Source organism: Solanum dulcamara, chromosome 7 (assembly GCF_947179165.1).
Source record: "Solanum dulcamara chromosome 7, daSolDulc1.2, whole genome shotgun sequence".
In the NCBI taxonomy this organism is placed as follows: domain Eukaryota; kingdom Viridiplantae; phylum Streptophyta; class Magnoliopsida; order Solanales; family Solanaceae; genus Solanum; species Solanum dulcamara.
This window is the reverse complement of record NC_077243.1, coordinates 3,327,162-3,349,313: the sequence shown is the minus strand read 5'-3', so window position 1 is coordinate 3,349,313 and position 22,152 is coordinate 3,327,162. Positions and strand designations below refer to the sequence as shown.

Genomic DNA, 22,152 nt, shown 5'->3' with positions numbered 1-22,152 from the left:
CATTTCTGCCAGAGGCTGTTTCCAAGGCTTGAACCCGTGACCTCCTGGTCACATAGCAATTAATCAGAAATTCATATGTTCAAACCTTTTGATATGAATGGCTGTTTGGTCAAATTTTGGAAGATTAAAAATGCTTAATTTAAAAAACACGGTATTTGACTTAATTTTTAAGAGAAAATAAGTACTTTCAAGATTAATAAAAAAAAAAATTCAGAAATTTAAAAAATTAATTTTATCCGCAAAAGTAGTTTTTGAAACAAATTTTAGAGAAAAATATATTTAGAAGTATATTATTTAAGAGTTTTTAAAAGTGTTTAAATCAACTGGTCAAACACATAAATTTTAATTAAATGACTTTTTTGATTTTTAAAAATTTGAAATTACCCTCGATATATAATTTTTCTTCTGAAAATACAAACTCTTTTTTCCTGGCCAAACGGCACTCTAGATTGTATTATAATTGCCACCTCCACTTCCCCTACACCTTTGCATCTTAACCTGAAAACAGCATCTTTTGTCTCCTCTCCTCCCCTATCTCTCTCTCATGCACACAAAATCAAATCTTATCACTGTCACCCTTTGCCCCCTCACCCCCTCGTATTTTCTCCCACTATATAAACAATCTTCCCCTCCATCATATCCTTCATTGCTTCTCAAATTTTCCTTTTCTCTCTCTTTTTCCTCATGAGCAAACAAGGACTTGCAACTACCAAAAGCAAACAACTCAAATTTTGCTTTACTACTTATCTTTTCGTTTTCTCATTCTAGACTAGACCTACTGTAGTTTCCCCCACAAGTCCCCACCATCTCATTTCTAATCATCCTATTGTCCTATACTGAATTTTATAACCAACTTAACCTTGGAGAAATTTCACATCATGAAAAAAGAGTTGAAAACTGAGAATAACAGTAACAAGCGGTCCCGACTTGAGTCAGGATTAGACTCGGCTGGTGACTCGCCTGAGTCCAAGCGAGTTGACACAGAGGTTGAGACAGGTCCCGACTCGTCCGAGTTGAGCCGAGTCGACTCGGAGTCGGGAGTGAGTCCCAAACGTTCGAACTTGCCGGAGTCGGATGACGTGCAAACAGATGTGTACCTGGATTCGCCGGAGGCTAAGCAGATAAGAGAAGATATATTGGATATCCTAGATGACGCTCTAACGGAATGCCCTCCGGAGATTCAGGATCTAGACTCTGTTATGAAGAGCTTTGAGGAGGAGATCCTTCACCACTCACCTCTTCAAGATCCACAGACCGTCCTTGATCTGACTCCATCAGAATCCAGCGACTCACAACCGGACCTCGGCTACCTCCTCGAAGCCTCGGACGATGAGCTCGGTCTACCTCCCACAATATCTCCGGCCGACGAACAGTTTAACGGCGAACCTGTCGTCATGCCGGAGGCCGCTGAATTGGTGAATATGGTTGGATTTGAGGACGAAATGCCTAATTATGACACGTTCGACTTCGGCATGGACCACGAGGCAAGGGTAGGAGATAATGACGTCGGTAACAGCAACGGTGACTTTGTGACGGTGGGCGGGTTGTTTGATTACCCGGAGCCAGCGGATTTGTCCGATTACTTATGTCGACAGGAATCCTTACCAGCTCTATAAACTGATGAAACTTCTACCTATAGGTTTTGTGAATGGTAGCGTAGTTTGTACATCTGAAAACCAGAAAGCACAGGATATAAATAGGAAGCTAAATGTGAAATCATACTTAGGATCAAATGTTTTCAGAGTAAGAAATTGGAGTTTTAAAGGAAATTAGCTCATTTGAACTCAGATCTGAATTCTCGATAACTGAATTAATATCAGGCCATTAATTATTGAAGCAAAAGAAGTAAGAACAAACATATAGCATTTCTGCGTATCCGAGCTGCGTTATCTATACACGACTAGCCGGAGCTCGGAGGCCACTTCCTATTTTGTAATATTAATCATTTTAAATTCTCTTTTAATACGACGACAAAAAAGAATGTTAAAGCCGGTTTCTCCTTTTTATATTAATTCCTTCATATAATTTTTGTGATACTTTTCTAATTTTAATCTCTTTTAAAAAGAATCATATAATTTGTGTGATACCCAAGTCATAGCAAGGGGCAAGATTTGAAGTATTCTGAGTTATAATTCAAAGGTAATGGAAAGGATGAAAATGACATGCTACAGGAACGAGATGGGTAAAATAGCAGGACGTTATTCCGGGATAAGATGTGCCTTTGCGGTGGACAAGAATGCAGAAAATGAAGCTAAAGATAGTTTTAGGTGAAGAATTAGATACATAAATGTCCCGCGATTGTGAGATTATTTCTTATGTATTATTCGATTTAATATATTAAAAATAATATATATTACATAATGTCTTTTAAAAAATGCTTGTTTATAGAAATAATCTTCAAAAATATGATGGCAAGAAAGCGAAAAAGATTTTAAAAGGCAAGTATCCTTAATTATCTTAATGCATGCATAAAAATTCTTTGCATTATCAATACAAATAAATTTCCATGTATTAGTTTTATACAGCAATAAAGTCAGAATTTTTATAAAGGTAGATTGAAAAATAAAAAGTAAATACTTGAATAGATCAAAAGGATTTCAATATTTATTATATATACCAAACAAATAATTTTAATCGTATATAGATGATGTAATTTTCACCAAAAGAAATTTCGGATGAACCTTGGCCCTTGCTAGCTCCGTCCCTTTTTATACATATGTTAATATTCAAATAGAATGTATATAACTAATGTTTTGTTATACATTGGTTGAAAAAGTAACTATGATACTAATAATTTACACAAATCACTCTGAACTAGCCCTAAAAAATCAATTACACGCTTTAGTTAATCGATGTATTACACCAACAATTAAAACAACTTCTGTGACGCCCATGGTGTAGGGGACGTGACAAAGAAAGACCAGTAGACTTAAGTCCGACAAGCTTTTAAAGAAGGGTGTGTGTATTATACCTCAGACTAGTTTAAGTCGAAATGAGAGAGGAATGTGTAAAGGCTTTGTAAGTCATAACACAAGTTACATGATACATTATAAATGCGGTTTTGGGCTTGATGATGACCTAGCTCGAGGGACAAATTTGTGAGGCCTCATGGACCGAAACGGACAATACGTGTTAAAACTTTTTTTATTGAAGGTAGGATCAGCAGACACTCAAAATCTCAACATTTACCATTTGAATATGTAACTAGTTAGTTTATGTTATATATTAGTTGGTATATTGAAACATAATACGTTCCATTCTCTTGAATAGCAATAATGTGCCTAAAAAGGGAAAGACGGGGGATGGTGTCAAGGTGATTGTTTTTAGAAATGAGTTTAGTTGTAGCAGATTCATATGATGTACTCTCTGCTGTCTTTTTTATCTTCATAATTTCTTGTGAGGTTGTACTCTCTGCTCTCCCACTCTCTCTCTTTCTCACTCCCTCTCCAATTCTTTTTCTTCTGCCTTTTCCATTTTTTGTTTTAAAATGTGAATCTAATTATAGTCTCAAATATTTTGGCAAAGCTCCATTGTTTTCGATGAAAATAATATGAATTGATTATTTTTTTTAACAAAAATCCATTATTTTTTCTTATAATTGTGATAAATAATTACTAGTAAAAAGAAAATGAAGACAATGGGTAAAAGGTTTTAATGCTATTAGAATGAAAGGTAACTGAAGGGTTAGCTTAGGTGGGTAGCAATGGTGTATCATCGACGCTAATGAAAGCGATAAGATTCAATGGAGAAGAAGAAAGAGATGGAGGCGCAGCTGCCCAGTGAAAAGAAAAACAAGGTCTGACAAGAAGAAGAAGGTGGAGGCGATGGTAACGTCTGAGGAGAAGAGGAAGAACGAGGGAAGGGTGGGATGGCGGGGGTGGATTATTTCAAAAATAAAATTTTGTATTCTGATTTTTTTTAGATTATTTAAATAGAGTATTTTATAAAAAATAATCTAATTGACAGCTGTCATCATTTCATTGGTGTATTTGTTGTGTATATGAGTTTGAAAAACACGCATATTTTTCATTTTATTGATTGTAATTTTGTGTTAAATAGGTATAAATTTGTTAAGATTAAAGTGTTCAATAGAAACAAGGCTAGATTGAAGTATCTGAAATATGCGGACAACTTTAAGGAGCAGTATGTGACTTCAGTCAAAAAAATTGGGGGTAGGGTAAGGGGATTACATGATAGGCAATCGAACCCTTATTTATAAGATGAAAAGATCAGATAGTCAACCAACCAACCGACTGAGCTACTAAATTCTTCAAAATGTATCTTTTTAGTTTGATTAGTGAATGTTTAACAGCTGGAACCTTTGAGTCTAGTCCACACCCAACTCTATGCTGTGTTATTCTTTTCTTTGCTTGTAGGAGGGGTGGATGTTTTGCTTCACTAATGGAAGGCTAACTAGGAGACTTTCCTGTTCTGTTCTGTGATAAATTAATAAATAGAAGTTGAACTTTTCTAGGCTACTTCAAAGGGAATATGGCACCAATACTTCTAGTATAATTGTCCTTAAAATGTCATTGGGAATAGTCATTGGTACTATTAAATTGGCATATGAGCATATATATATGCTATTAAATTGGCATATGATTCTGGAAAAAGGGTCAGGGGAATAACTAGTTTTTTAAAATATGTGGACAAACTAATCTGTGATAGAACAACATGTACTGAAGAATATTCTACTTGCTACATATCTTGTCTGAGCTAAACTTTTAGTCTAAATAATGACTTGACAAACAATATGGAAACGACGGCTAGAGCCAGAAGAATGCACCCCAAGAAGTTAGTACTGAGATGATCATCAAGCTCTCCTTCGCGTGGAAGTTTACAGCAGAGCTGTTTTTAAAGCCAAATCCCAAAATGCTGGGCGTCTTAGGTGGTACTGTCACCATCGGCGAAGCTGAAAGGCAAGACAAACAAGGCAAAAGCTTTGAACAAACACGTAGAAACTAGAAACATTGTGTTGGAACCATTGAGACAGTATAAATATGTACCATACCAGCAACAGTTGAATTGCTATTAGTCCCGAATGAAACTTGAGGTGTTGATGACCTAGGAGCCAGTCCTTCAGAAACTAAAAATACAGAATTTGGATGAGTTATTAGCACATTGAACTTTATAGAAGATTACGCTCTCTGTCTTTTTTTACCTGATTTAGCCCATACTGGTGTAAACACCTTTCATATACTTTTATACAAGATCGATACATTATGTTTAATGCTTTCTCCCAGGTATAATGTTGTATTAATATTGTATATTGGGATATGTGGCTTAATATTTGATGTTGGGCTGTACATTTTTGAAATTTTCCCTTCTTTTTTTTTTCCTAACATTGATCTCTATTGTTACATACCTGAACAGGTATCGCTGTCAACATGCATACTACAAAGAAGTGGCAATTGAAGTGCTAATGTTGTGTTGATAGGAAGAGTGCTGATTCCAGTTTGATTAAGCAACAGGCAAAGGCAACCTGGTTGCTGGATGTAGAGTTGCCTGAGGTTGCTGCAACACCGCTCGGTCGGTGAAGTTGATGCGCCCTGTACGAACGGTCCACATGGAGCCAATCGAAGTAGTAGTGGCCCACACGACGACACGGTGGGGCCTGCAGGTAAGTTACCAAATGTCTGTGAAAGGGTGGTAGGTACAAGCACAAATAAAAGTGAAATAATAACAGTAGTAGAAGCCATGCTGTGAAAACTTTAGTATTCTTTTTCTTTACTAAAGAAATTAGAATAAGTAGCTGAAATTGGTTTTCAATTACTGAATGGACTCTTAAATGGAGAAAGTGAATCAATTTAGTGTGAAGTGCAGCATACATTGAGTGTGGAAACAACAAATTAATTACCATACATTCACACAAATCTTAATTTTCATCTCTCCATAGTCAAAGAACCAAATGTTATGATAAAGATGCTCCATGCTTTTATCATTCAGAAAATGTGTCATTATTTTACTTATTATTACCTTGAGACAAATATACAAAAAAAGAAAAGAAAAAAAGACAGCTTATGATGGCATCTATCACACTACCTTCACATAATTAGCATTATTTGGGGTCAATCATTATTGAAAAAAAGGAGTGGATCATACATAAAGTATATAGCACCTCAAGATAACAGAACAATAATTAATTATGACAAATTGACAATAATGATAATCAAATCCCGTCCTAATTACTTTCTTAGTGATGTAGCAGCCAGTTAATTTCCGCCAATTATAGTGGCGACTAGAATATAATATCTTATCGAGATGGTTATTTACCTCTATACGAAAAACTTTTGGGGGTGAGTAGAAATGAATTGTTTTTCATAAATAGTAAGATTCCATTTTATTAAGCATAAAAAATCGAATAATTAGATGGTTTGTAATGAATAAGTTATATAGTTGATGCGTAACTCATAGGGATCCATGTAGCAGCTACCCTTGTTCATTTCTTCATCAAAAAAGTCTCTATTCGAATTGAAGTCTGAGGTGGATAGCACCAAGAACTAAGATAATTGTAAAAATATCAAGAATAGATTCACTCACTTTTTATGCTAACTTGCTAAAAACTAAGGAATTGAAAATATAGATTCTTGAAGGAAGGATAAAAGTGTGGGGAAGGGAAGAGTTTCAACTGTAGAATAAGAATATTTAGACATCAAAAAGGAGATGCCTTTAATTGCAAACATATATAGGCTTTTTTTTAAAAAACAAAGTGATGCTTTTCCCACGACGGCCACGAGGCATGTTTGTATAAGAACAATAATAGGAGAAGTCAAGAATAGTGAATGAACAAATTAACCACCAAAAATGTCTAAATGCTTGTTAGGCAGGAATCAGATTCCCAATCAGTCAATAAGACAGCAAAAAAAATAAATGAACAATCCATAATCTTTCCAATTCATAGAATTCCATCATTGCCTCCCTAGCACATAGAAAAATCTTCCTTTCTTCATGACTCAGAAGGTAAAATATCTTTCGCTAATTGATAGAAACGAATCTATGATTTAGACTTTATACGTTCTCGCGTGATGAACTCATTGTACCTTTGAAAATATGGGATCAAAATTTACCATTTGTTGAAAATTTTAGTGTGTTTTTTACAATTATATATCTATGTCCGGTGTTAAAAGTATTAGATTCAGTTGAATTCGTTACACAAAGATTGCATCCGCCTCTGGCTCTTGATTTATTTCCCCTTTTTCTCTCCGCATTCTTTGCAGTTGTGTTGCATGGTGATGAGGATTAACATAGACTGCAAAGGATGTTACATGAAAGTAAGTCGGGCACTTCTCACAATACCAGGTAATTAACCATATGATTCTTAAAAGCTGCTATCTTTAGTCTTATATTTAGCATGTTTAGCCCACCTCCTAGAAAGTTATAACTGCTTATTTTTCTTTGAAAGTGTATATTTTAAAGAGTTGACGTTGAGATATTTGGCCAAATCTTTTAAGGAAAAAAATAAGTACTTTAGCAAAAGATGTTTTTAAGAAGTTGAAGAAAAGTAGTAATTTTTTCTCCATAAGTTTGTTTGGAATTTTGACCAAATTCAAATTTCTGCTCTAAAACTGAGAAAAATGTTTTTTATAAGATTAGCTAAACACAAATTGCTACTCTTCAAAAGTAATTTTTTTGAAGTGATTTATTACTTCTCTTTCCTCTGTGTATGTTGTGTGGTACTCTTCATTTCACGTTATTTTATTATTGTTACTGCTTTCATTTTTGAATTTCCTTTTCCAAATTGCTTAAAAATGTTTTATTCGAGCCAATGGTCTATCGGAAATAATCTATTTATCTCTATGAAATAGTTACGATTAAAATTTGCGCATACTCTACCCTCGTCATATAAAATTACAGTGAATATATTATATTATTATTGTTGACTTAAAAAAAAAATCTTTTCAAAGTAAACATACTATTGTAAGATTAGTCAAACATGCTATAAGTTCGATTAAGTTTATTAGAAAGACTCTGAATTGAGTTGAAATGTTTTGAATGAAGAGCTGGAGACAAGATTCATAGAGAAAAATCACAGCAGAGTAATTGTTTGTGGGAATTTCATACCACAAGATGTGGCCATCAAAATAAGAAAGAAGACAAATAGGAGGGTTGAAATATTGGAGATACAAGATTTGAGTGGCAACGATGAACCAAAGGAAGAGCAAATGCCCTTAATAACTTCTTGTGACAACCAAGCTGAAGCAGAAACTTATGTAACATCACAAAATCCACAACCACACACCTACTTTCAAGTTTACCGCTAATCAAAAACATATAATTGTCTCTTTGTAATCACTTTTTTCTTCTTCTTAGAATTATAATTTCTAGTGCCCTACTGGATTTAGATCATTCCATTTTGTATAATTATTGATTTATTGTGGATGGACACTTTGACAGTTTAATTGATTTTTAGTTTTTTTAAAAAAAATATTAGACTGCATTTTAACTTGGTATAAGCCGCTCATCTATTTTATTTTCTATAGTACCAAATTTGATGATCATTATAGAAAGTTATATATCATCATAAATTTCAAAAGTTGAATTATCAAAATATCTTTTAAATATTAAACGATTATTTTAACCTTCACTTAAAAACTGCTTCTATTAATAATTGAGTTTAAATGATATATACCTTTGGTATAAAAAATTCTTTACACCATCATGTAAATTTACCTACTATGGCAGGTTATCCACTCATTCCAAATTTTTTTCCTCTTACTAAAATTAAGCATTAGTTACCCATTGTTCCAAAAAAAAATAATCTAAAATTAAGCACTATAATTATTTTCTCTATCCTCCAACCCCCCCTTCTATATTATTTCTTTAACTCTCTTCGTAATTTGTATGCCTTTGATCTTTTTAATGCAAACACTTAATACACTTCAAAATATGAATGCAAGTTTTATATATAATATTTGAAGTTATTTATGCCTTGTCAACTAAATAGAAAAAAAATTGAAATTTGTTTATATAGCAATCACAATAATAATTACAAAGTAATGTGTACTAGTGAATCCAATCACTCCTTAAGATCAACTATAATTAAAGCGTTAAAAAATTATTCATAATATCTAATGCATTTAATGATTACTTCATTAATAGTGACGATCTTTAAAATAAAAATGAAAACTTAAATATTTGATTAACTCCTTAATGATATTAAGGGACAAGATTTGATTTACGCCAGAAAAAGAAACAATATTACTCAATAAAAAAATTGATTAGAATATAGCTAGGACTCTGAAGGGGAGCCTTGGAGTAACTGGTAAAGTTGTTGCCATGTGACTAGGACGTCACGGGTTCAAGCCTTGGAAACAGCCTCTGACAGAAATGCAAGGTAAGGCTGCGTACAACAGACCCTTGTGGTCGGGCCCTTCCCCGGACCCTGCGCATAGCGGGAGTTTAAGTGCACCGGGCTGTCCTTTTTTAATATAGCTAGGACTCTGATTGTTTTTATTATCTTTTTCTAAATTTTAATTTTAAAATTACTTGATTGTCTTTGGTGTAATTTTTTTTTTACAGTGACAGTACTTATCTCTATTTCATATTAAATGAATTTGTGAGACAATGCACACCTATTAAGAAAAAGAGTTTAGAACATTAATTGAACACCACTTTTTCACTTTTGTCCTTTTAGTTATTCTCAAATTATTTTTAAAAATATAAATAATTTAAAGCAAAATCATAAATATGAGCAATTAACACTTTTGAAATTATCATCTACAAAATGTAAATGAGGGGCAAATATGAAAGAAATTTTCAATAATTCTCTTGAATTTTGAACAATTTGCTTATTTTGAACATTGAAAAAAAGTCCAACAATCACTTAATATGGAATAGAGAGTGTAGTGATTTCTTCCCATCTGTTCCAATTTTGATAGACAAAGTCACCTGATATCCATTACTGATGGAAGGTGACAGATATCACATGAAATTAATTGATAAGGTTGACACCACAATTATAAATAAAAATGAACTTAATTAGTTTATTTATTTACTTATTGACGTCAGATTAATAAGAAATTACATGTATGTTTTTTTTTTTCCAATTGAAGTTATTAGAAGATCGAATAATAAAATCAACTAAATTTCAATGTGTTCGTCACATGTTTGATGTGCGTTGAGTGTTCAGTTAAAATATATATTAATTTGAGTAAATGGCATATCCTAATATATTTAAGAAGCGGGTATGGATTAAGCCTTAATCAAACATAGGAATGTCGGCATAAGATTTAGAACTTTGCACGCTGGCGATTAGGGCTGTACAGGGCAAATCGATAAATCGCACCAAACCAACAAACCGAACCAAACCGGAAAAAAAACCCGACTAGTGGTTTCGTTTGACTTGGTTTGGTGTTTGAAAAAAAAAATCCGACCATTATAGGGTTGGTTTGGTTTTAACTAAAAAAAGTCAAACCGAACCCAAACCGACCCAATTATAGATATACTACTTTTAAATTATGTTATACATAAATATATTTATTAAAATGTAATTTATAAATGTTTTTTAATTCTTTTTTATAATTTTTGTTTTCTTTCTTACATTTATATTTGGACTTGAGAAGCCCATCTAAATAATATACAAAAAAAGCTCATCTTATAAAGTTAAAACTTCAAACAGTATTCTGCGTCCATCTTATATGTTGATATTTTGTACTAGAACTCTTTTTAAGAAGCACTGCTCTATGCTTTTTATTAGATACTATGAAAAATCCGAATAACCCAAAAAAAACTGAGAAATCCGAAAAACCCGAAAAAACCCGAAAACCCGAGAAAAATTAATATTGAAAAACCCGACTTTTATTGATTTGATTTGGTTTATAGATTTAATAACCCGACACAAATGGTTTGGTTTGGTTTGTAAAAAATCTGAACCAGCCCGATCTATGTACACCCCTACTGGCGATTAAGTTTCCTTTGGGTTGAAACTTGATTTTGCGTAATACAAAATGTTTGATCATTTGGTAGACGTTAAAATATTCAATAATGAGATAATAAAATTGATTGGAGAATAAAAAAGGTAAATGTAAGAATTGTAATGTGGTTCATGATAACCACCAAAAAATAAATAACTTAACAAAATAGGTAGTCATGTAAAAAAAAATGCTATAATTAATTAAATATTATTCAATTTCTCAATTATTACAACGACCTCCACATTAAATAAAGTAAACAAATAATATATATATATATATATGGAAAAATTTGAGGCCGTAAAAAATTTGGAACCCAAATAATTATTTTAGTAGTTTTATGATCGAAACGGTCCAGGAAACAAGTAAACCAACACCTACCATCTACTTTATTTTTATTTTTAAAAAATACATATAATAAGGAGTTTTCCTAACGTTCGTACTAGTGATAAAAATAGAATTACCAACCTCTCTTTATGGCGTACTTGGTGACAAATATATAATTAAAAAAAGAAGAAGATGAATTGTAAAAAGTAACATACAGTATCTTCTTGTCTGGCTTTCAACTTATCCAAAGGCCAAGTGTGAAACATCGTGTTATGTACTAATGGGGAGATTAAAGGTTCTAAATGCACGGATTGAATTAAATTTAAACGGATAAAAATAAGTTAGTAAATGAAACATTAATCCACCTAAACTTGACGCATAACGGTCTAAGGCAATCATGTTTGCATGGCTAATTTTATCATTCCTAATATAGATTAAAATGGTCATGAAGATATTGGTGCAATTAAAATTGTCAAGTGGACGAGTTAAATTGAGTTTGAGAGGATTATCAAAATTCGATTAAGTTAATTAATGAGTATGTTGTTCATTCATCCAAAAGTCAGTTGGGCTAAAACGGATTGAGCCAAATAAATAAAAATGTGGGTCATAATATATCCAACTCGTCTAATTTTTACTAAGTCATAAATATTTTTAATTGGCTCTTTTATAGTAATTTGTTAGTGTACCTAATAAAACTATTTTTTGTTATGACTTTATACAACATATCAAATAATAAAAATATTTTTCCCGAAAATACTTTGATAGGATTTCTCTAGGTTAATTAGCTCTATATTTGTGGACAAATTTGGGCTGAAATACTAAATGAGCTAATTAATAACAACTCAAACTTAGGCAAATTTGACGGATTATATTTTTATCATGAACTAATTTTACCATCCTCAAAATAGAATAATATAATGCGAAAAAATGCGGCTAAGGATATACTTTAGGACAAAGTGTCAATTTATGTATCTCAAATTAACATATTATAAGCATACAAATTCTCAAGATAATTCATGGTCATTAAAGTTTTAGAAAAGATGAATTAAGTGGTCACCAGATTGATGCATTGTGATCAACTATTCAAGATTCAATTCCATAATGCATTGTGATCAACTATATATGTTTAGTATCTTATAAGTTATATACTATCATTCATAATTAGAACTCATATGTCATCAAGTTGATAACTTTCCCGAAAGACGTGCCTACGAAAGAGGATTGCCCAACAATCATTTATATGGTGGTTTGATTATTCATTATTAATAGCACTCAAAATTTACATATTGCTGCCTTCGATGTTTGTTGTATATATGACCTTTGTTTGCCGAAAAGGTAAAACTATATATATATATATATTAGAAGACACACAGAATAAGTGTGTGCCTCAATTAAATTGACAGTTTCTGATTAGTGCAAACAAATTTAACTATAGTTATTTTATGGTAACCCAATTAATAAACAGTTATTATATGAAGGGAGCAATATACATATATGGCTAGTGGATAGTGAAAAATGAATACATGTAATACTTAAGAAAATAGTGATAAATGTTTTGAAACATCTAAAATATTATAAATTGAAAAGAGACAGCAAGAAATCAATTTCTACTACTATCAAAAGAAAAGGAAAAGTTATTTGAACTAGTGATCTCGATCCATATATTACTTTTTATAGTGGTACTTTTGAAAAAAATTGCATAACATAATGAGATTATGTAATTTTATAGCATATAAACACTTATACACATGTGTTTGTGTATCTAAAAATATAAGCCACCACTGCTCAGACACATACATGTATTTTGCTATATTTTGAAATCAAAATATTGCTATGTCTTGATCTATAATAAAATTTCGCTAGTTTTGCAAAATTTATGCAATAGTAGCACTATTTACTAAATTTTCTCAGAAAAAAAAAGAAAGGTATTCCTTCTATTTCATATTAGTTATTTTTTTACACGCTTCTTAAAAAGTCATAAATAAAAAGAATAGTTTTACTAATATACGTCTTAAATAAAAAAAATTAAAATCATACAAAACTCTTTATATTTTTTTTGAAAAGAATTAATTACAACAAAAAAATTAATTAATTTTATAAATGAACAAGCAATTGAAAATAATTATTTATAATAACGTCGACAATTAATACAATTAATACGAGGAGGAGTAAGAAAGAAGACAAGGGAACGGGAAAAAGAGTAGCTATTTCACGAAATTTCCAAACATGGGCCCCCACAGGAGCAGCCCAATATCTGATTCGTTGGAAAGAGAAAAGTCGGGTCCTACCAATTTCCACGCGGCTTAATAAGGGTTACCAATTACAACGTCGTTTAAGGTAAACAGTCGACATAAAAAATTCTTTTTTCATTCGCTTTTCTCCGGGCACACTTGCTCAGTTTTCTAGACTTTCTATGCCCATATTACCGGAAGAAGAAGAAGAAGAAGAATGGTGAGGAAATTGAGCTCCTTCAGGAAGAGTTTTGATGACAAACGAGTAAGAGAAAGGCTTCTTTCTTCATGCAACGGTGTTGATTACACTGAATTACCTGGTTTCCGGCACAATCTTGATTACCAAGAAACTTCTGGGTGTTGTTCTTCTTTCCGGGAGAAGTTTTCTGAGCTATGGAAGGATTGGAAAAGAGTATACGTGAAGGCGATGGAGATGGGTCGAACCGACCCGAGAAAGATCATCTTCTCCGCGAAGATGGGTTTGGCATTGATGCTCATATCTTTGTTAATCTTTTTTAAGGAGCCGGTTGAAGAGCTCAGTAAATACTCTGTATGGGCAATTCTTACTGTCGTCGTCGTTTTCGAGTTCAGTATTGGTATGTGTTGTACTTTTTCCCTTTTCCTGTTACTCTCTGTTTGTCTATTTTGTGCAGTTATTTGATAAATGTATGCCTGAAAGATGTTAACATTAGTGCTAATTCGAAAGAAGATATGTTTTTACTCATTGTAACTGTAGAGAAAAAAGAGCACTTAAAAGCTTTGAACAAGTCGATTTTTTAATCTAAATAAATAGATACAAGTTTCCCAGATAGAAGTAGGGCCAAACATTTTTTTGTTTTTCATTTTTGGGATTAAAGATTGACATGTGTGAACTTTTTTTGTGGCCTTTTTATGAGCAATGTTCCTTTTCCATTTATTAGTGTCTGCGTGTTATTTTTAGAGGGAGCCTTCTGAGAGATGGATTATTATATCAACTTTTAGTTTCCATTTAGTGGCTGTTTTTTTTTTAAAAAAAAAATTATTATGCATTTTGTGGCTGCTTATACAATCTTGTTTATGAAAACTAAGTTAGAATGGGAGAATGACCAAGGGGTGGGGTGGGGTTTCTTCCTCTGTATATAAATTTGTCCTGCTTAGGATGATTCACATACAGATCAATTTAGTTTTCAAGCAAAGTTATTGCTAAATATGATTTCTTTGGGGGATATAAGCATTAGACTGATTTCTAAAGGAAGGGTGACTTCGGTTATTAAGGAGTGGTTATGATTTCAATATAAAATGAATTACTGAAAAGGTGATAATGCATACAAGATTCACGCAGGGATATTGACCTAAAAGAGGAAATAGTATTGCGGGCATCCTCAATTGCGGTTACTAGGCAGTCAGTATTCACCCTTCTTTCTCCAAGTGTACTCCCAACAGATTCAACAAAAGAAAATTTCCTTGTTTATGCTTCTGGTTTTGTGTATACATATGGTTTTACAAAAGCATGGGACAACCTGTTGCACATGTGATAAATGCTTTCGTTTTATTTCATTTTATCTTTTCTAGTTTTTTCAATGTATTCCATTGGTGGTTACTATTATTGCAAGCAGGAAGCATTTTAGCTGAGAAATTTCATTAGTTATCATTGTACACCCATATCTGCCACAGTATAATTAGTATTTCTGTTTGCATTTTGTACCTTTCAACCCCTGGCTACTGCTTTATTTGTTTTCTGTATAGCTTTGTATGAATACTTTTTATACAGATACATGTTTTGAACTGTCCACAGGAGCCACTCTAAGCAAAGGGTTTAATCGTGGGCTTGGGACACTATCAGCTGGAGGACTTGCTCTTGCAATGGCTGAATTGTCTCAGTTGGCCGGAGACTGGGAAGAAGTTGTTATAGTCATTGGTATATTCATAACAGGTCTGATTTTTCTGTCAGTACTCATGACTTATATGTGTGAATTGATGTTCATCTCTTTGTTATATTTGTACCTTGCTGACTGCAGTTTGTTTGGCGTTTATAGGTTTTTTTATTACATATGCAAAACAGTACCCGGCAATGAAGCCCTATGAATATGGTTTCCGAGTTTTCCTGATAACGTATTGTTTCATCATGGTATCTGGTTATCACACAAGAGAATTTATTCAAACAGCTGTAAGTCGGTTTTTGCTCATTGCACTCGGTGCTAGTGTTTCTTTAGCTGTGAACATATGTGTATATCCCATCTGGGCTGGTGAGGATCTTCACAATCTGGTGGTGAAGAATTTCATCAATATAGCAACTTCACTAGAAGGTAATTCAACCTATGAGATGGTTGTTACTTTCTCGAGATGGGATTTTAGAATTAAATTGTTTCTAAAGACCCCTACCCCTCCACTTCCTCTTTCCGTGGTTGGTGAAATTGAAATCTTTGCAGGTTGTATCAGTGAATATCTGAACTGTGTCGAATGTAAGAGAATCCCTTCAAAAATTCTTACTTACCAAGCAGCTGATGATCCAATTTACAATGGCTATAGATCAGCAGTAGAATCTATAAGCCAAGAGGAAGCTCTGGTATGTGCTTAAACATTCTTGCACATATATTTGTAATTTCTCAAAATTTCGCTAGCCAGATGTCCTTACTTTGATGCCGCAGGTAGCATTTGCAATCTGGGAGCCACCCCATGGTCCATACAAGATGATTAAATATCCTTGGAAAAACTATGTCAAAGTTAGCGGTGCATTAAGGTATTGCGCTTTCATGGTTATGGCCCTGCACGGCTGTATACTATCTGAAATACAGGTAATTTCTCTACTCCTTTTTCCAACTTTCCTACTAATCCTGAGTTTGTAGAGTGCATCATATAGTATTCTCTTACCATATTCATTTTTTATCGCTAGATTACTTATTCTCCTAGCCAGTGAAAAAATTTCTCTGGAAACAGTTTTATAACGATTCATAGACCCCTTCACTGAAACTTGTGCATAAAAACTTTTATCGATTCTTTTTTGCTTCTGAAAGGGGGGGGGGGAGGGGTTAACTGCTAGCAATTGCTTGCAGTACTAATCATAGTTATGCTGTGTCCCTGTGTAATAATTATATTCACTTAATTTACTGGTCAGCGCATGAAGTACTAGAGGGAAAATTGAAAATTGAAGTTTCTTAGCTCTTCTATTCCCTGATAATATGCAGCCTATGGTTGTTGTCATGTATAGAATTGAGCCAAACTTATTATACTTGTAATAGGTGTATATACTTCAGAACAATCATATATTAAGATTAAAATCTGTATTAGGGTCCTTCATTGTTTGAGAATATAACTTGGCATTATAAATGGCATGCATGCATGTTAGACTATCATTAGGAGATGAATTATTTAAAAATCGATCATGTACTCTATCTCTCCGGTAACAAAAAGTTTAAAATGGTTCTGCTTCACCATCATCAAACATGGAAGTGAATAACGGAGCTTGTTCCATGCAAAACTTACCATCTTTTTATAAATGTACAAAACAGGGGTGCTAAATTAGGGCATCCTTTTCTCTGTGGAAAAATTAACCCTGAAAGGCAGAGTACTCACTGAGTGTAACTAAATTCTTTGATGACTTATTATCACTTGGTGCACACTTAACCGCTATGCTTGAAAAAGATTAGGTAAAGAATTATTGTTGCTATTTGGTGGAGAAGCAATACGTATGACTGTTCTTGCCTGAATTGTTAAATTGACACCCCTTGTTTTTGGACATCTCTCTGTAACTCTGAAAATTTTGTGTGCTCTGTTAAATGCATCACTTATTATTGAGTAAAATCCCTTATTTAGTTCGAAGTCATTGCTTACCCTTATTTAAAAGTTCTCCTGTAGTTATGTGCCTCTGATATTTTAGCTAGAAGAATCTAAGTTATTCCTCAGTTTTCATATTTATGAGTGTATGTGGTTCTTATTTTTAATGCTTTTCCTTTCAATTGTAATGAAGGAAAAATATCTGTAAAAGCAAATTTACATGGTAATGCTCGCAGCATGTGCAATGCTGCAGTTTTCATCAAGGGGACTAGATGACAGGAAACCTTTTTTCTAATCATTCATCCATTACTGACCGATGCTATTTTTTGCTCCCCTTTTACTGGAACTGTGAGGAGATGTATGCAGATAGATGAAATAAATGTTGGAATGTCTTCATTTCCTTTCAGCCAAAGTGAGGCACCGACATAACATGTTCAGCAGTATTACAATCTAAGGAAGCATGTCATGTATTCCCTCGTTGTAAATCATCTTAGTTATAAAATTAAGTTGTTGCTCAAGCTGTGGACAGAGTTACCCGGTAACTTCTGATGGGAGGTAGCAGCCAGTAGGTATTTGGTGTGATAGTCGAGTTGAATGTCTAAACCTGGACACCACCATTACAAAAGGAAGGGGAAAAAAAGTTAAGTTGCTGCTATATATGCATTATTTATTGGTTTAATATTGTTTGGTTCAAGAGCTTGCATATTCAGATGTCTCAGTTATACCACTTTATTTGGTAATGCTATGACCTCTTTATCAGAGAAAATGACTACCAAATATTTTTCACATGCAGGCGCCTGCCGAAAGAAGACAGGTTTTCCGTAATGAGCTTCAGAGAGTAGGTACAGCAAGTGCCAAAGTGTTGAGAGAACTTGGGGAGAAAGTGAAAAAGATGGAGAAGTTGGGGTCAGTGGACATTCTCTATGAAGTGCATGAAGCAGCAGAAGAGTTGCAAAAAAAGGTGGATCGGAAATCTTATCTTTTCGTCAATGCTGAAAACTGGGAAATTGGAACACGAGCCACAGTGGTGGATATTCCCCATGAGCTTGTAAGCATGGATGAGGACCGAAACTCCTTTCAACATCACAGGTCTCAAAGTGAAACAGTCATCAACATCGACTCCATCCTTACCTCAAAAAGTTGGGATAATAGTTCGTGTAACTTGGCTAGTAATGACAACCAAACTGCAGGAGTAATACCAGAAAACGCGGTGGAGAAACCAAAATGCCGGACAACACATTCTCTGCCTAAAGATAATGATGCACTAAAGGAGGTGGAAGAGAACGAAGAAGAAGAAGAATCAAAGACATATGAAAGTGCCAGTGCTTTGTCTTTAGCAACGTTCACATCCCTTCTCATAGAATTTGTTGCAAGACTTCAAAACGTAGTAGACTCATTCAAAGAATTAAGTGAGAAAGCAAAATTTAAGGAACCTATGGATTTGTCTGAAGCATCGCCGAAAGTTGGCATGTGGTCCAGGTTAAGAGGGTGTATAAAGTTTTGGAAAAGAGAGAGCAATTTACCAGTTTAGAGGACAATCCTTCTTGTCCATGCAAAGGCAGAAGAGTATAGAAAAGCTATATTACATGGTCTGTTAGATAAGATGTTATAGCAGCTTACACAACCGGGAACTCGAATCGGTTTGGAAATGCAACACAGATTATATAATCCTGACTCTGAAAAGTATCAAACATTTGAATTGGACAACTTCTCCTGCATGTTTGTTTTCAATATATAGCTATAAATGTATTGGGCTAAAATTTTACTTAGCAAAGTGTTCTGGGCTCCAATGCATTAAGGTCTAACGGTAAATGTAGGCAGAACAAATGTACATTGAAATACATCTGTTTACTATAATTTGTAAATTGTTTTTATTGTAGTTCGTACATTCTAAGGTGAATTGAAGAAGTGATCATTATGATTTATGGGTGTGTTCAGTCAATTTTCATATGTTTGGTAAGTTTAAATTTTTGAAAAATATTTTCTATAGAAAAATAAGTTTTTTTAAAGATGAGGAAAATGACTTTCTCAGTGAAAATAGAAAAAATAAGTTCTACAAATAACATTTTCACATTGATTTGCGTCTTCCCTCTCACCCTCCATCATATCTCATCTTCCCCTTATGCTCCATCCCACCACCCCCATACTCCTAGCCCTATCTTCACCTTTCATAATATTTGTCTAGATTATATATAAATACTTTTAAGATAATAACTTTTTACTTACATACCTACCAAACACAAAAAAATATGTAAAAAAAACTCACTTATTTTCTTCAAAACTATTTTTCATGAAAAAAGTTCTCCTTCATACTGAACACACCCTATGTTCCCATCTTATTGTATTGTTAGGATATAAAGTAATTTATTAAAAAGTCTAATATATATATATATATATATGAAATTTCGATTATTGGTATATTAGCTTGAGGTCATTGTAAACCTATAAACTTTAAATTTTGAATCAGTTTTTGCCCCTCGCCACTAAAAGGCAGATTTATACAGTACTTTGTTTAAGTAAACTTCTAAAATCAGCTTATTTTGAGAAGGGTTTTTTAAGAAAGTATTTTTTATGAGAAATAATTTGCGTTTAACTAATCAATTTAAAAAACACTTTCAATAAAAGTACTTTTGACTATTTCTCGGAAAAAAAACTATTTCTTTTAACTTATGAAAAATAGTTTTTGTTAAATCTCAAAGACACGTATTTTGCCTCCAAAATTTGATCAAACACCTCACTTTTTTTTTTTTTAAAAAAAAACAAATATTTTTGACCTCCCTAAAACTTGACCAAATAGGCTAAGAGAAAATCTACTAAATGTATATAAGCACTTTTGACTTCTGGTAGGCACGTACGAATTGAAAGAAAAAACCCATGCGCAGTGGTAATTGTTGAGTTTGTCTAGAAAACAAGATGGAAAATAATCTATACTATATTAAAAGTGAGAACGTCCTTAATAATATTGTTTGAACTTTTTGTTCTTCGTTAAAAGATCATCTTTTAGATGAAATTGTCTTTTCCTATTTTCCTCCAATTATTGTTTCAATATCTTTATAATATGTAAAATTACGGAGTCCTAAAATATATGATAAAAGATATAAAGAGAATGAATAATTAAGGAGTCCTACATATATATGATAAGAGGAAAATATTAAAAATAAAAAAAATCCTAAAATATTTGATAAGAGTTCGATCCTAAAAATTATTTACTATTCTCTCAAATTATTTAAAAATTAAAAATCAATTAAAATTGTGTACTAAATTATATAAACTCGTTCTTTTGTGAAGGTAATAATGTCAAAATTTACCATGTATCTTTCCCCCCCTAAAAATACGTAGAAGTTTCCTTTTCCCACTGAAGATATATTTTAATTCTTTTCCCCTAAAAATACTTAGAAGTCTCTCTTTTCCACTAAAGATATATTTAACATTTAATTCTTTTTTGAAATAGGACTCTTTCTTAATTTTATAGTTATTGTTGTGGTATAGATAACATATTGTATTACCGTAATTAAGTTTTCTAAGATTATTATTTAATTATACAACAACGGAAAAAAATCATTGGGAGGATAAGTAGGGAAATTTATTAGTACAATTATTCATATGAATTTAATTTATTTAAAATCTATATTATTTTAATACTTATAAATAATTTATATAAAAAAATCTTCAATATTAATAACTAGATTTTGTATATTAAAAACTAAATTAACCTTTCTGTTATTATTAATTACAAGTAGTTGTTTTATATTATTATGTCCATATATAATGTATATTTTAATTTGTTACAAGTAGTTTTGTATAATATTATGCTCATATATAATGTAGTTCATTTTTTCTTTATCTTATTATTTAGATTGTGCTAATTTTATGCTCATATATAATGTAGTTCGTTTTTTCTGTGTCATATTATTTAGATTGTGCTAATTTTGTGTACCAACATAATTTTTGTTGATATCAATAGTCAAAATTATATTGGTATTGATATACGAAACACACTTTAAATAATAAAGTAGAGAAAAAATAAACTACATTATATATGAACATAATAATATACATTTAATTTTGTTCCTTGCTCCTCTTCAAGTACATTTTTTTATCTTAAATATCTCACTTTACATTTTTTATATTTTGTACTTAATAATATAATGTATACACAATAATTTATTCTTTATATATATATATATATATATATATATATATATATATATATATATTATTAATTAACGCAATACATATGTGCAAAGCACGTATACTGAACTAGTAAGGAAATAAGCGTGGCCTATTGATTTGAAAATAACGAGGGAAATAAAAGTGGAGAAAATTACGCGAATAAATAAATATATATTAGTTAATTAGTTAACATAACGATAACTTAGTTAATTTCTAATTCGCCACTAACATTTAGCGTTAATTAGGGTTTGAGTTTTTATAATTTACATGTTTGTATAGTTCAAAATTTGTATAACATAATGTGTATAATTGTTTAAAGTTCATATGTTTATATTTGTATAATTCATTATTTCGAGTTTATACAAAAATAACTTTATTATAAAAGCGTACCCACTAATTATACAAATGAGACAACTTAAACTATAGCTAACGAACCTAATTAAGTTTATCATAGTAATTATTTGCAAAATTTGCCCTTTTCTATATGATATTTGGATTGAAACATGACTAAATTCAAATTTTTCATCAAAAAATTTCATGTTTTGTATAATAGAAAGCTCCCTAAACTCTAACAAAAGTGACTCCTTTCCTTTCTCTAGTTAAAGGATAAAAATATTTCTATTATTCTTATATTATATTGTTGTTGAACTTTAAAAATTATATTGTGATCACGTGGGTGTAACTTGCCATATCGCCCCTCGTAGCTCTGTTGAGCGGGAGAGTAACCGAACAAAAACAGAATAGAAAGTTGTTGAATA

General features: G+C 32.2%; 4 protein-coding genes across 4 annotated transcripts; 3 read left to right on the top strand and 1 right to left on the bottom strand.

Moving 5' to 3' along the window:
- The first annotated feature begins 380 nt into the window (after positions 1-380).
- On the top strand, positions 381-1,787 carry LOC129895144 (uncharacterized). The gene has a single exon (XM_055970803.1). It carries the CDS (start codon positions 879-881, stop codon positions 1,614-1,616), a length of 738 nt encoding a protein of 245 aa, XP_055826778.1. The 5' UTR covers positions 381-878; the 3' UTR covers positions 1,617-1,787.
- Positions 1,788-4,249: 2,462 nt separating this feature from the next.
- Positions 4,250-5,749, bottom strand: LOC129896833 (non-specific lipid transfer protein GPI-anchored 10). The gene is made up of 3 exons (XM_055972812.1): positions 5,366-5,749; positions 5,012-5,086; positions 4,250-4,912 (listed from the first exon to the last, which is right to left on the bottom strand). The coding sequence occupies exons 1-3, from the start codon at positions 5,697-5,699 to the stop codon at positions 4,767-4,769; spliced, it is 555 nt and encodes a 184-aa protein (XP_055828787.1). The 5' UTR covers positions 5,700-5,749; the 3' UTR covers positions 4,250-4,766.
- Positions 5,750-6,360: 611 nt separating this feature from the next.
- On the top strand, positions 6,361-8,402 carry LOC129896834 (uncharacterized). The gene is made up of 3 exons (XM_055972813.1): positions 6,361-6,960; positions 7,218-7,299; positions 7,999-8,402. The coding sequence occupies exons 1-3, from the start codon at positions 6,949-6,951 to the stop codon at positions 8,259-8,261; spliced, it is 357 nt and encodes a 118-aa protein (XP_055828788.1). The 5' UTR covers positions 6,361-6,948; the 3' UTR covers positions 8,262-8,402.
- A 5,175-nt stretch (positions 8,403-13,577) lies between these two features.
- LOC129894947 (aluminum-activated malate transporter 9-like) lies at positions 13,578-19,171 on the top strand. Its single transcript, XM_055970543.1, has 6 exons — positions 13,578-14,064; positions 15,243-15,380; positions 15,484-15,753; positions 15,877-16,013; positions 16,096-16,242; positions 18,015-19,171. Exons 1-6 carry the CDS (start codon positions 13,686-13,688, stop codon positions 18,750-18,752), a joined length of 1,809 nt encoding a protein of 602 aa, XP_055826518.1. The 5' UTR covers positions 13,578-13,685; the 3' UTR covers positions 18,753-19,171.
- The last annotated feature ends 2,981 nt before the right edge of the window (positions 19,172-22,152 follow it).